At 33.8% G+C, this 13,844-nt stretch overlaps 1 protein-coding gene across 6 annotated transcripts in view; it reads right to left on the reverse strand.

The window, feature by feature from the left end:
* LOC126884772 (uncharacterized) overlaps positions 1-13,844 on the reverse strand; it is a 786,660-nt gene that overhangs the window by 25,624 nt on the left and 747,192 nt on the right. For all 6 annotated transcript variants that reach the window (XM_050650993.1, XM_050650991.1, XM_050650992.1 and 3 more), the window contains one exon: positions 9,378-9,571. In XM_050650993.1, the coding sequence (XP_050506950.1) occupies positions 9,378-9,571 (194 nt within the window). The remainder of the gene's footprint in view (positions 1-9,377; positions 9,572-13,844) is intronic.

The following is a 13,844-nucleotide window of genomic DNA, read 5'->3' on the forward strand; positions in this document are numbered from 1 at the left end:
TTTTTTGTGTTGCTTCTGTCATTGTCCAGACTTCAACATCATAGAGCAAGGTAGAGCAAATATAGCACTTAAGTAGCATATATAAACACATACTAGTTATACAAACTATAACACACTGTGTTATATACAGTATATAACACTAATAATAGCACATATCTAGTTCTCAATGAGATACCCAGCTGGCGATTGCATAGAACTTTTTGCATTTTGTTAAACACTGCACGTGCCTTTTCCAGACGTGTTCTTATATCTAGTGAGTGGTTCCAAGTTTCATCAAGATTACTTCCAAGTTACGTTATTCTTGTTACTCTTTCCAGATCTGTTCCGTCGACATTGACCTTCACCCTTCTCTTTTGGTGCTTGCTGATGACCATCGTTTTTGTCTTCTTTGTATTCAATTTCATTACAAATTCTCTACAAGCTGTCGTTACTTGGTCCATTAGACTAAAGAACTTCTGCCAACTCTTCTTATATAGAAGAGTTAAAACAAAACATCACAATAAGTGTAATGGCTAAGCTACTTACTATAGCATTATGGAACGCAATGGGCATAAAGCAACACAAACACGAAATATCCCTAGTAGAAGTATTCCTAGTAACCAACAAAATTGACATACATACTGTTAATCTCTGAAACACACCTTACCTCAAAAACTAGCTTTAGGATCCTAAATTCTGACGTGTACAATGCAGCCCATCAAGATGTGGACAGAGTAGCCAGAGCTGGAGCGGCAGTGTTAATCCGAAATGGAATTAAATACTATCTCCCTAATAAAGTAGAAAAAAAGACATGCAGGCAACCAGCGTTGTAATAAAGGAGTGAGACGGACCAATTACAATAATAGCTGTGTATGTATTGCCCACCAAATTATCGAGCAAATAAGGAAATGTTTACAGAATTATTTAGAAATAAGGGAAAAAGGTTCCTAGCAGGAGGCGACTATAACGCTAAACACAATAACTGGGGATATAGTCTAACTAACAACAGTGGCGGCCGGTCAGCGTCGGCAGGGTCGGCAGTGCCGACCCACACATTTATGGACAAATTGTAGATTTTCTAAATATTTAATTTAATCAGAGTTGATGATACTTGTTTCTGTAAAATAAAAAAAAATCTGTGAGATAATACAGACTAAATTTTATTCATTGTTTTTAAAAGAATTCGATCAATCCGATACGTTAAGTGATCCCTACGCGTAAGAAATTTTTCAAATTAATAATCCCAGCCATGCATCCGATTGCAATTGTGTGAATTCTTTTTTATAAGATCTGCTTCGACAGGGACGGCATGCCGTCCCTAGATCAAAGATCTTATAAACATAGATTTGGCCAACTCGGAAAAATAGCGTAACGCGGAGCAGTTCGGGTCGGTGGTCTATCTATCTCCCTCTACCGGCGCTTAGCTTTCTCTCTCTGGCATATGATGGCCGCCGCCTGTGTGTCACTGTCGTTCCGTTACTCCCACCTCTTGGAAGATACGCTCACACTCGCACGACAGACAAAGATAGCTAAACCACCGTACTTGATATCGACGTTACACCTCCATGCATTGAGTGGCATATCCCTAGCCAAGTCTATTTTCTTTACATGTCTCTGCCCTAGATCTACCATTTGAAGCGCTGAGGAATATTAGCCGAAAGGCAACCAATTATACATTTCACCACAATTTCACCCGTATTTGAATGGCAGAGTCCGGCACATAAACAATCTGCCGATCGGTGATGGGCAGACAGCAGCAGCAGGCAAGCCACGTACCCTGCCTAATAGTGCTCTCGGGATGGAATTAGTAGCTTTTGTAAGTAGATGAAATTAGTAGCAGATTTTCGTAAACAGCTTTTGGAAGTTTTTAATTTTATTTTATTAAAAAAGGCGACAATTTTGCAAGTGATGATATCTCGATCCGTGAAGCAATCGGTTTGAAAACTTTACTAAATGATTATTCTTTTAATATTTTTTTACATATTTTTAAGAAAGTGTTTAACGAAACTGATGTGATATTCAATGTTGTTGAAAATCAGTCAACTGACATTATTTATCCCAAAAATAGAATAACAAAGCTGGTAAAAAATCTCAGAGATAGTAATTTTCAATATATACGCAGTGACGTTTTAGATTCGCTTGATATTTCCGAACACCCCCAAAAAATACAAAAGTATGACACAGATGTCGAAAAACATGTATATTTTGAAATTTTTGATACTATTATTACTTGTGCAAATAAATACTCCTTTTTTCAAATTTTGAAGAGTTGCAAATTTTTGAATATTTGCAAAAATTTAAAAGTTACGCCAAAGAATTTTCAAAATATCTATTAGACAAGTGTATTAAAACTATGCATCATTCTTTAATCAAATAAACAACTAAAGAAATTAATTAAAAGTTTTATATGCTGATCCAAATATTTTCTGAAGATGGGATAAGTTACAAAATATGTATAATAAAACTGTTCCCGAAATTAATAAATTATTATCATGAATTCTCTCATTTCTACCAACTTTTGCCTTAACGTGATACAGTAGCGATCCACAGGTAGCAACAAATGCGGTCCAAGATTGCGAAAGTTCTGCGAACTTTCAAAAGTGAGGCAACAGTGCGTCGGTGATACGACACTGAGAGTGACGTTTATACTATCAAAAACAATAATTTTTATATACATAGGCGCGAAATGTTGCCAAGTCAGTGACGTTCGATTTCTTGTTATAAAAAAATCGATTTTTGGTAGTTCCAATGTGACACAAAATCTAGCACGGGATAAAAAAGTTTATTTGAAGAAAGTGTATTTTTTATCTTTCTTAATGGCGGTACAGGCACCTTTTTGTAATATTTTATTTAGTTATAGAGTAATTTCCACATACTAACATATTTCTGAAATTGGGCTCTGTACCGCCTTTCTTTATTAAATTACGAATAAGTGTGCCAAATATCTCGACAAAATATTCAAAATTACAGCCGCAATTTTGGAACGCGTTTGTTGCTACCTGTTGATCGCTACTGTTTCCTCTTAAATGAACGCGATTTCTCTTGTCTCAAAAGTGTCAAAACGTATTGTCGAAACACCATGAAACAAACAAAAAAGAATGTCAAGCTTTTCTCAAATGTCAATAGAAAAAAACTATTAAAATCTCTCCAACACATTAATAAATTTTACGATGATGTTATAACCCATTTTGCTACGTCCAAACAACATAGACTAAAGTTAATTTATAAACATGTTTAGGTTCTAAATCTATGTGAAAAAAAAAACAAAAAAAAAATAAATAAAAAAAAACAAAAACCAAAAATCTTCTATGATGATTGAAGCCTTTTAATTAGATGGTATACCTATCTGAGGAGACAAAAACCTTGCCGACCCTGTCCCTAAAGTCACGAGCCGCCACTGGTCTAACAGCTCCAGGGCCCTGATTCTAAATCAAATTTCGACCAAAAACAAGTCGCTTTCAATATGGCGACTGTCGAAATTATTTGACACGGAGATGAATGAATGGCCAAAAGCGAGGTTAGGTTTAGTTTAGATGTGTTTTGTTTATTTCTTGCAAGGAAAACTAAATCAAAAGGTATTATAATATAGCTGGGTTTAATTGAAATTTGCTTGTTTTGAGGAATTAGATAGAATAGTATTAAATTAGAAATATAATAATTGAGAATGTCCACAACATGAATCATCAACTCAATGAAAGATGTGAGGTAATAATCTGGGAAAATTAGTAAAAAACAAGGAAAATTAATTACCAGCTATTTTATTGCTGGACATGCTGAAATCAAATCTTAAGATTTCCTATATTAGTAATATAGCTGTGCAAAGTCCACAGAAAGTGTGCTATTTTGTTTATAAACAAATTAGCGCTCCGAAATCTTTTTTTTTATTATTGCTCTATAACTCCGAAAATTTTAACTTTAAACCAATACACTCACATAAAAATTGACAGTAATTTAATTCTGCACATTGATAATTTATTCCAATTTCCTTCGACGGAAATTTTCTTCGGAAAATTCGGGTTTTCCAAACAAAATCTTTAATTTTCAACTAAAATTTGAGGGAAGTAATTATTTATCAATAATTAAATAATTTGGTGACAGTGACATAAATCTTTTTTGTTATGAGTGTCTTGAAGATATGAAAATTTGTATGTACAAAGAGGACCGGAATTAAAAGGTATCTAATGGTTCAAAGATTAAAATCCTGTTGTTTATAACTCTGTCGCAAATGCCGGTCAAATTTGACCGGTTATACCTGGAATCACTCCTCGCAATTCAATTTGTTTTTCTTCGAAAAGGACACAGAAGCCGTGCTCTTTTCAACAGCGTTAACTTAATTTAATTTAATCTAATATTTTCTGAGGGGTTCTATTTGTTTATAAGCCAAAAAATTGTTTCTTTATAACATTCCTGAGACCGCTCAAATGGTCCAATTTCAATCCTGTAAGGTACGTTGAATAGGTATAGTGCTTTTTTATATGAAAATCATAGTTATTCTGGTGTATCATAATCTTTCTGGTTATTATTTCGACCGAAATTTTTTAATTAACATTTTAATTATTGCTAAACTATTGGTTAGATTGTCGCCGGTCTCCTGATATACAGAGAGGGGCTAAATTATGGAATAAATTCATTTTCTCTAAAATGGACGATTTTAGAGAAAAATCCCGAAACAAGTCGATTTTTATTTTTAAATTAAATTTCTTGGCATATATTTCAAACTAGTGACGTCATCCATCCGAGCGTGATGACGTAATTATTTTTTAAATAGGAATATGGGTTCGTGTTGTAGCTCATTTACAAAGGCGTTCAATTCTCTATTCAGTATTATAAACATTAATATCAATATTTATACAGGGAGGCCAAAAAAATTTTTGAATTAAATTAATTGACGCAAGAAGAAGAATGCATGTAATTTATTTAACTCAAAATATATTCTATTGCTGTCAGAAAATAGAAAAAAATGTTTATTTTGCAAATAAACATTGCTTTTAGCTTAAATTAAAAGTTCAACTGCCAATAGGTAGGAGGGAGGCTGTTTATGATTTAATTTAAGCGAAAAGAAATGTTTATTGGTGAAATAAACCTTTTTTTCTATTTTCTGACAGCAGTACAATGTATTTTGAGTTAAATAAATTACATACATTCTTCTTTTTGCGCCAATTAATTTAATTCAAAATTTTTTTTGGCAACCCTGTATAAATACCTAATGATATTAATGTTTATATTACTGAATAGAGAATTAAACGCCCTTTCAAATGACCTACCACACGACCCCTATTCCCATTAACAAAATTCTCGATTACGTCATCACGCTCAGATGGATGACGTCACTAGTATGAAATATATGCCAAAAATTGTAATTGAAAAATAAAAATCGACCTCTTTCGGGATTTTGCTCCAAAATCGTCCGTTTTAAAGAAATGAATTTATTCCATAATTTAGCCCCTCTGTATAATCTACTATAATAAATCTTTCATGTCTTCAATTATTTAATTATTGATAAATAATTATTTACTTCCCTAAAATTTTAATTGAAAATGGCAGATTTTTTGGAAAAACTCGGATTTTCTGAGTAAAATTTTTGTTGAAGGAAATCGGAAAAAAAATAACTTTGTGCAGAACTAAATTACGGTGAATTTTTATTTGAGTGTTTTTGGCTCAAAGGAAAAATTATAGGAGTTACAGACCACTAATTGAGAAAAAAAAGAAGATTTAGGAGTGCTAATTTGTTTATAAATAAAATAACACACTTTCTGCGGACTTGTCATACCCCTTATTACTAATATATGCAATCTTAAGATTCGATTTTAGCAATAAAATAGCTGGTAAATAATTTTTCCCAAAAATGGTATTTTTTCGATAATTTTCCCAGACTATCAACAAAATCCAAGAAACCGAAGCGCCAACCCAAATTCTGAGCAGTCTCAACATGATAAGGTTAATATCCTTAGTTGCTGTCATGGCGGTGTCGAAATGAAATTGCGACTGTCGAAATGAATTAGAATCAGGCCCCAGGTAAGCTCCAGGTAGAGAAAGAATACTGTATCAAGTCATTCAAGAACTAAACCTAAATCATCTGTCCACCTATACATCAACCTACTGGCCTACAGACCCTCAGAAATACCCAGATTGCCTCGACTTTTTTGCCATAAAAGGATTTTCCAACACATATCTAACCATCGAACCTAATTAACATTAACTCAATTTAATATTTTTTACGTGTTTATTGAATTTTAAAATCATCAATATTTGATAGTATTTCGGTGGGTATCCGGACCCCCTGGACACCCCCTGGCTACGTTACTGACTTCGACTGGATTAATCGCAAATATAAATATCGTTTGTAGAGAGTAGCCGTACGCGAACCACGAACGAAATCGAGAGTCGATTTGACTACTCTCCTGAGATTAATTTATAGTTTCTTTCCTTTTCATTTGTAAACGTCACATAGTGGTCGTGTTGTGTACCTGGTTTTCGAAAGGTCAGCTCGGTCAGAAGACATGCATGACTGATTTAAGACTACAGCTGCAATGGCTGAAACAATATCCACCCACAACAATGCAATATCCAGCAAACGAAAAAGAGGTTATGGATCATTGACTTAAACTATTATAATAACGATTTGTAATTGTAGAGTACAAATATTTTTCAAGTTTCAAAGAATTCACTAATACAAAGCTAGGAACGAAAAACGCAAATACGAGCAATTTTTTGTGATCACCCATTGTTATATTTTGATTCCAATCTATTTTATAATTGCTACTATGCAAATAAACGTAGCAGAAGGTCTAACAACTGCAAAATAAAATTGAAATAAGAAGTTCCTTAGAGAAGGAGATACCCTTTTCTGATGAATCAACTCTTTTTCTGGGAGGAGACGCTTGTTTGGCTGCATAGGCTTCTTTCATGCTTCACTTACACCACGAATAACATAATAAGAAGGCAAGATATGTTAACGCTTGTTTGGCTGCATAGGCTTCGTTTATACTTGATTTATACCGCAAATAACATAATAATAATGATGGATTTCCCATCATTAACGCCATAAAAATCATTACACAAGATAAACATGTTATCCTTGGCTTAGATGCATAAAGTTTCTCATTTATGACTTCTCCAAGGATAACATAGTATAATAACGCTATAAGCAGTTATTAACACACGAATAAACAAAAAAAAAACAACAAGAGGGTTACTGATAGTTCTAAGTTGGACCTTGTAATTCTATAAAGATAAGCCTGTAGTTCGTTTACTGGGGAAGATGGACACATGATTTTCAGAAAAATGTTGCTCCTTCAACAAGCTGGGAAGGAAAAGAAGAGGTTGATGTTTAGTTTTGTTGTAATAACCAGAGTAAGTGATATATAACGCTTATCATACGCCTATAATAGGGACAATATTCGGTAAGTCAACTTTAGGTAGGGTCATGATCACTAGAGTCTAATATTCATAATTAAGAAAAGTTTTTGGGAAATGACACAGGAGGTCAACGCCTTGGGTCTGTTGCTAAATTGCGATTATGAATGGCTTCTCATTCCGACGAGCCAACTAGCGGGAATTTGCTAACTTCATCCCTCGCCTTCCTCATTGTCTGGCCATTCACATAAAGAGGTTAGACAACATATTTTCAATAGAGGGGGCTGAAATTCGTAGGTCCTTGAAGTAAGAGTAAATTCAGGCAAAACGAACAGGTTCTATGATGAACTATCATTACTAACTGAACAAAGGACTTTCTGATATCGATCTAGATACCAAAAAAATGCTTGACTGATTTTAGACTACAGCTGCAATGGCTGAAACAATATCCACCCACTACAATGCTACGATATGCAACAAACGAAAAAGAGGTTATGGATTATTGACTTAAACTATTATAATTGCTAGGTATAAATATTCTTCTTCAAGTTTCTACGATACAATACGAGCATTTTCTTATGATCACCCATTGTTATATTTTGATTACAGCCTATTTTTTAACTATTACAAATGCTACTATGCAAATAAACGCAGCAGAATGTCTAACAACCAAAATAAGATCGGCAAGAGGAGTTAGACAGGGAGATACGATCAACATAAAAGACACCATGGTACTTGTGATCATGGAACCATCTCATTTTCCAGGAGGAACCTCTCTACCAACGCTTTTTGACCTAGTAGTAGCTAATAACCTAGGACTAGACAGAAAACCAAACCTTAAACGAAGGATCAAGAGATCACACCCCATACTCTTAGAAATAGGCACATGTGAAGAAGGCCCCACAACAACAAAGAAAAGAAAGAAAGTATTAAGAGTAAAGAAACTAATTTAGTAGATCAGTAAACATAGGAATTGGAAACATCTTAAGTGTAGACAAACCACCAGAATTAGAAGAAAAAGTTACAGAGTTCGCAAACATCATAAAAGAAGCTATAAGAAACGTCATTACTGAATAATAATATACAATACACATAGGAAGATTTAGAGATATCAACCAGGAACTGGAAGAGAAATGATCAGAAGAGAACAGAACGAGAGGAAAGGAGAACCATAAAAACAAGTAACAAGGAACGTAAAAATAGGGCAAACGGACTAAACGAAGTCAAAAAGACAGCAAAAAATATGGAAGCTTCCAAAGAATAATAAAATATGAGAGGAAACCCATTCCCCAACTACATGAAGATAACGGCATCGTTTACTCCATAGAAGAAAAAGCTGAGGTGATGAGGACGACTCTCGAAGAAAAGTGAATAAGATATAGTCTTTATCGAAGAAGTCGAGAGAAACACAAGAAAAGAGAAATAAATGAACTGATCAGAACAAGCACACCAAGAAAAGCACCTGGCCCGGATGAAATAAAAAACAGGGCCCTGATTTATTTGTACTCCTCAAAATAATGTCATACCAACTTTGTATACTTATATCCTGATCTTGACTTATATGACTGATCATACAGGGAATGATAAGAGAAGGGATGAGTATAGGAAGAAGGAGAGTGTCATGGTTGAAGAATTTAAGGGACTGGTTTAAATGCAGTTCTATAGAACTCTTCAGAGCAGCGGTAGATAGAATAAATATAGTGATGATGATATCGAACCTGATCCGGAAAATCCATAAGTTTCAGCGAATATGATATACTTTCAGCAAGATGGAGCACAGATCAATGTACGGCAGTACCTCAAATTTGTGGATAGGGAGGCAAATATCGATGGAATGGCCAGCATGATCTCCTGATTTGGAAACATTAGACTTCCCCCTCGAGTTGCTGACTTAAGAAAACGAATAACGTTTGCATTAGATCGATCACGTCTATGACATTGAGTAACGTTAGAAGAAATTTATATTTAAGAAATCATCTATGTAAAAGACTATAAGTACTAACTGTATAATACCCTTATTAAATAAAAGTACTTGTACTCACCCCAAGAGTAGATAGACTTCCTCTATTCTGCAAACTTCCTATCCTATCGAGATCTTCGTCATGCCAGTCCGGGTTCAGTCTGGCTCCGTTTCGTTTGGCGACGGACGTCACTGGACTGGGGGTGGCACTCTTCGTACCGTTTCTGGGAGACGCGAGCATCGGCGACGAATGAGCCTCAGAAACTCCAACTTCATCTGGAAACAAAACGTAACCAAATTAATTAAGGATAGTAAGTTTGCGGCTTGATTGTATGCGCTTAACTTGAATGAAAGCTCTAGAGCTTTTGTTAAATAGATTAAAATGTAAAATGATTGCCCAGGTATATATCTATTAGTAAATATATTTTGATAAAATACCGATACAAAGTACCAACTACACAGTTTCAATATCAGGCTACATAGTTGTTTTGAGTAGTATGGATCTCTATAACAAGATCCTAAACAGTGATGAGTGCTCTAATAACCGGTAAAATAATGCAAACGATGGAAAACATAATATCTTGTGAAATAAACAAAATGAAACTTGTAGAGGTGGTAAATTGTCAATAGAAACCTATAAATTTACATTATATTGATAGTTTCCCACCTTTAGACTTATCGGAATCAAATTGACAATGAGAATTTTATAAAATTTGTGGCATTGTCACAATTTTGCCTCGTTCAACCTGTTGAAGTATATTTCATAGTTTGCCTTTATGAATAAATGATTTTTCTTATTTTATAAATAATAGAATTATGTATATAAAAACAATATACACTTCTCCAAGAAATTAACGCACCACATTGAAAATGGATTATTTTTGATGTCTCTAATTTCCTAAAGCTGTTGGCCGATTTAAGTGATTTTTTAATATGTTATAGCCTTATTCTTTAACAATATCGCTGTAATAATATTGTTGCTAAACAGGTAAATTTTCATTGTATGAAACAGTTTGATTGATGCACCCGGTATACAATAACAATTTACCTGTCTAGCAATAATATTATTACAGCCATATTGTTAAAGAATGAGGCTATAAGATGTTAAAAAAATCACGTAAATCGGACGACAGGTTTAGGAAATTCGGGACATCAAAAATGACCTATTTTTAAGGTGGTGCATTAATTTCTTCGAGTAGTGTATGTACAAAAATATTATGTACTTATATGCTATTTTCTTAGACACTGTGAGTCGTGACATAACAATCCCGTACTTCATATCGGTACCGCCTATGCCTGAAATTGAACAATAGTTCACTCTTTTCTCAGCATTATCGAGCTTATTAAACTCGACATCAACAACTCAACAACTTTCTCTAGCCGGAGTTTTTTGTGTTTGATTCACTGTTTCACTTCGCTTGATTTCATTCAACGAGGAAATTCAATAAAGCGAAAAATTCGTCTCTAGAGATCCAAATCGTGGGTCGATGCATTTGGCTTTTAATATGGCTAGTTACATTTATTTCTTTTATTTATCAAGATGTTAGTTTAAGTTATGTTGTATGTAGGTTAAATTAAATAAAAAAAAGCTATCGTTCAAGACTACTAAGGTGTTTTGAACTACAAAAATTAGATTCTTAATTATTATTTTAAATTATAAAAAACTTCAGAGAAAACGTAAATACAGGAGTAGCTGAACAAGATTCTGCCCAATTTACCTCTCCAATGTATATTATCACATCTTAATAAATTGAGTTAGTTGTCCGTAAATGTACCATTGGCAGATATTTTAAATATAACCCTGAAGTATCCGCCAAGTGGCTTTAGGATAAAATGATACTCTTGCATTCCATCTCAAACTAGCAAATAGTTCAGACATAATAGGTTTGTTCTAGCAAACAGTTAAACTAGTCAGAAACCGTCAGCAAACAGTTGGTCAGTGAGAGAACATAATACAGTCACCAGTGCTATCCCCTCTACTCGCGCTGGTCGACTATTCGCTGATGGTTTCACACCGTTTGAAACTGATGCTAGAACAAACCTATTATAAATTGTTTTCAGTAATGTTTATATAATTAACGTGCTTATAAAATAAAAAATATTGCAATAAATGTCGTTCAACCTGCTGGTATCTGTCTTATAATTAATTGAATTTTTATTTTTCTTTATGTGGTACATTTCAAGAAATAATCTTTTTTATAATTGTTTTTTGTGTCTAAGATCTTGGTATCTTATAAATTAAATATGTGGCCTGTTGTTTTGGAATGGTGTGCTATTGCACAAGAATTTTTCTATCTTTTACAATCACTTTTGTGTTGCGTTATACTTTGTTTTAGCCAATGCAATGTTTGCCCTATATACTGGCCATCACATTCGAGACAGGAAAGTTGATAAATGAGATGACTCTGATTGTGAAGTGGTGTCTGGTCTTTAAGCTTCGAGAATTTGGATGTGCTGTTAATTTAGCTATTTGAATTTTAGGAATTGCACTCAACAGCTTGATTATATTTTTAGTTAAGTCATTTATGTAGGGTAACTTTTTGTAAATATCGGGATCTGATGGTCTGTTGTCACATTACCCGTCATACTGTTTTCAGGCATATAATTTATATTAGGTAAATTGAAAGTAAAAGATTGTGAAAAAAAGTGAGAACGACATGCGTAGTTCTAAAACTAAATTGATTCATATAAAACACAGTATTTCGTAAGTTATATTATTGTAATGTTATGTTTGTATCTACTTATTTGGTAGTTAATTTTGTAGTTTGTTCCTGGCGCAGTTGAAAAAATAATTATTCAACGAAATATTGAATTCAACAGAAAAATGTAGTTTCAATCTATAACATATTTCTGTAAATTCTTTTTTGACAAAATCCATAATACAGTGTGGTGGCTATGTAACACTTATTCGTCTTTACCTCTTTGGCACTAATGTACTTCAAAATGTTCGTAATACCTACGCCAAATTTCCAACGCTCTAACGTCTAACGGTTTCCGTCGAAGTCTATTATTTAACTAAAACTTTAACAGCTTAATTATAGGCAGATACATCCGATTACAACAGAAATAGTTTACAAGTTTTATTCCAACTTATAATTAATTTGAGCATCGTAACGTCGAGTGATTATGCAAAATAAAATAAAAGTTTAAAGAGTGTGCGTTTGCTTCGTTGCTAAATTTATGTAAAACTTATGAAATTGATTGATATAATCGGTTAGAAAGCATAAAACACCGGCTTGTGAAATTGTGTTGTGTTTATTGACGCATCTTCTTTTTAAGGTTTTGAGTTCTATAAAGATTTATGAATTTATGTAAAATAAATGGAGGAAGGAGGCTATGAAGTACCGACTACCATTTTTCTAAAAGGTGCTGTTAAAAGCATTCTAAAAACAGCATTTTTCTTTGCTTAAAATTATATAGCAACTTTTTTCCTTTCCCACAGGTACTCAAAACAGCCAATCTACTGAGGTATATACTGTCCAAAACCAAACCCAACAACACACAAGATAGATCAAACCTGCATCTATAAAATACATATACAATACATCCAAAACAAATACTTCGACAAATCTCAGATTCCCTTGACTAGGACAAGTCCCTTGCCTGGGACAACAAGTATAGAGTACAATGTAAAGATGCGTCAATAATCATAAAGAAACAGACATGAAAAAGAGAAAAGCCAAAGAAGCAGCTCTCATTCTATTTAAAGAAGAAAAATGTAGAAGGCTTTTATTGCCAACACTAATAGAAAAAGTCAACAACAAGAATGCCTATATCAACAATAGCGGATTAATAGAAAGTCGAGAGTCGAGCCATATCATCCACAATATTATACACAATACATATGCAACACACAATAGACAAACATAACTATACGCATAAAAAAGACATAATACACAAACAAATAATACAGTATTCAATAAAACAGTCAGAATATTTGATATCCTGAGCGCACAAACACCACTCTCAGATTTTTTCAACTAAAAGCAGAAATTGCCTACAAGGTCGAGGAAAAGTACGTCAATTTTGAGAAAACATAACCTGCGTAACATAACATTAAATTTAATAACCAACGGAAATGTACGTAAATAGTATATATTATAAAAAGGAACGTCAAAATTCATCAAAAAGAACCGGAGATATTTCACCAATAGCTGGTGTTGGAAGTTATAAAGTACTCTCCCACCATAATAACGCATAGTCTCACACCTCCAATTGGGCTACGAACTGCTGTCCCATCCACCCTATTCTCCAGATTTGGCCCTGTACAAGTTCTCTTAGATTCCAAACTTGACAAAGTCATTTGTCGTGCAGAAATTTAAGTCGAATGAGGAGCTCATCATCTCCAAGGAAGCCTACTTTGTAGACCTCAAGAAAAACTATTTTTCAGACGGGTTAAAAAAGGTGAAGCATCACTGGGTCAAGTGTATCGAACTAAAAGGAGACTACATTCAGAAATAAATCGCCATTTTTCAAAATTTTCGTTTTTTTTTAAGGCTAACTACTTATGGGACCGCCGCGGCGCGCCGTAGTATTTCCTGGAATAAAA

Source organism: Diabrotica virgifera, chromosome 5 (assembly GCF_917563875.1).
Source record: "Diabrotica virgifera virgifera chromosome 5, PGI_DIABVI_V3a".
Classification (NCBI taxonomy): domain Eukaryota; kingdom Metazoa; phylum Arthropoda; class Insecta; order Coleoptera; family Chrysomelidae; genus Diabrotica; species Diabrotica virgifera.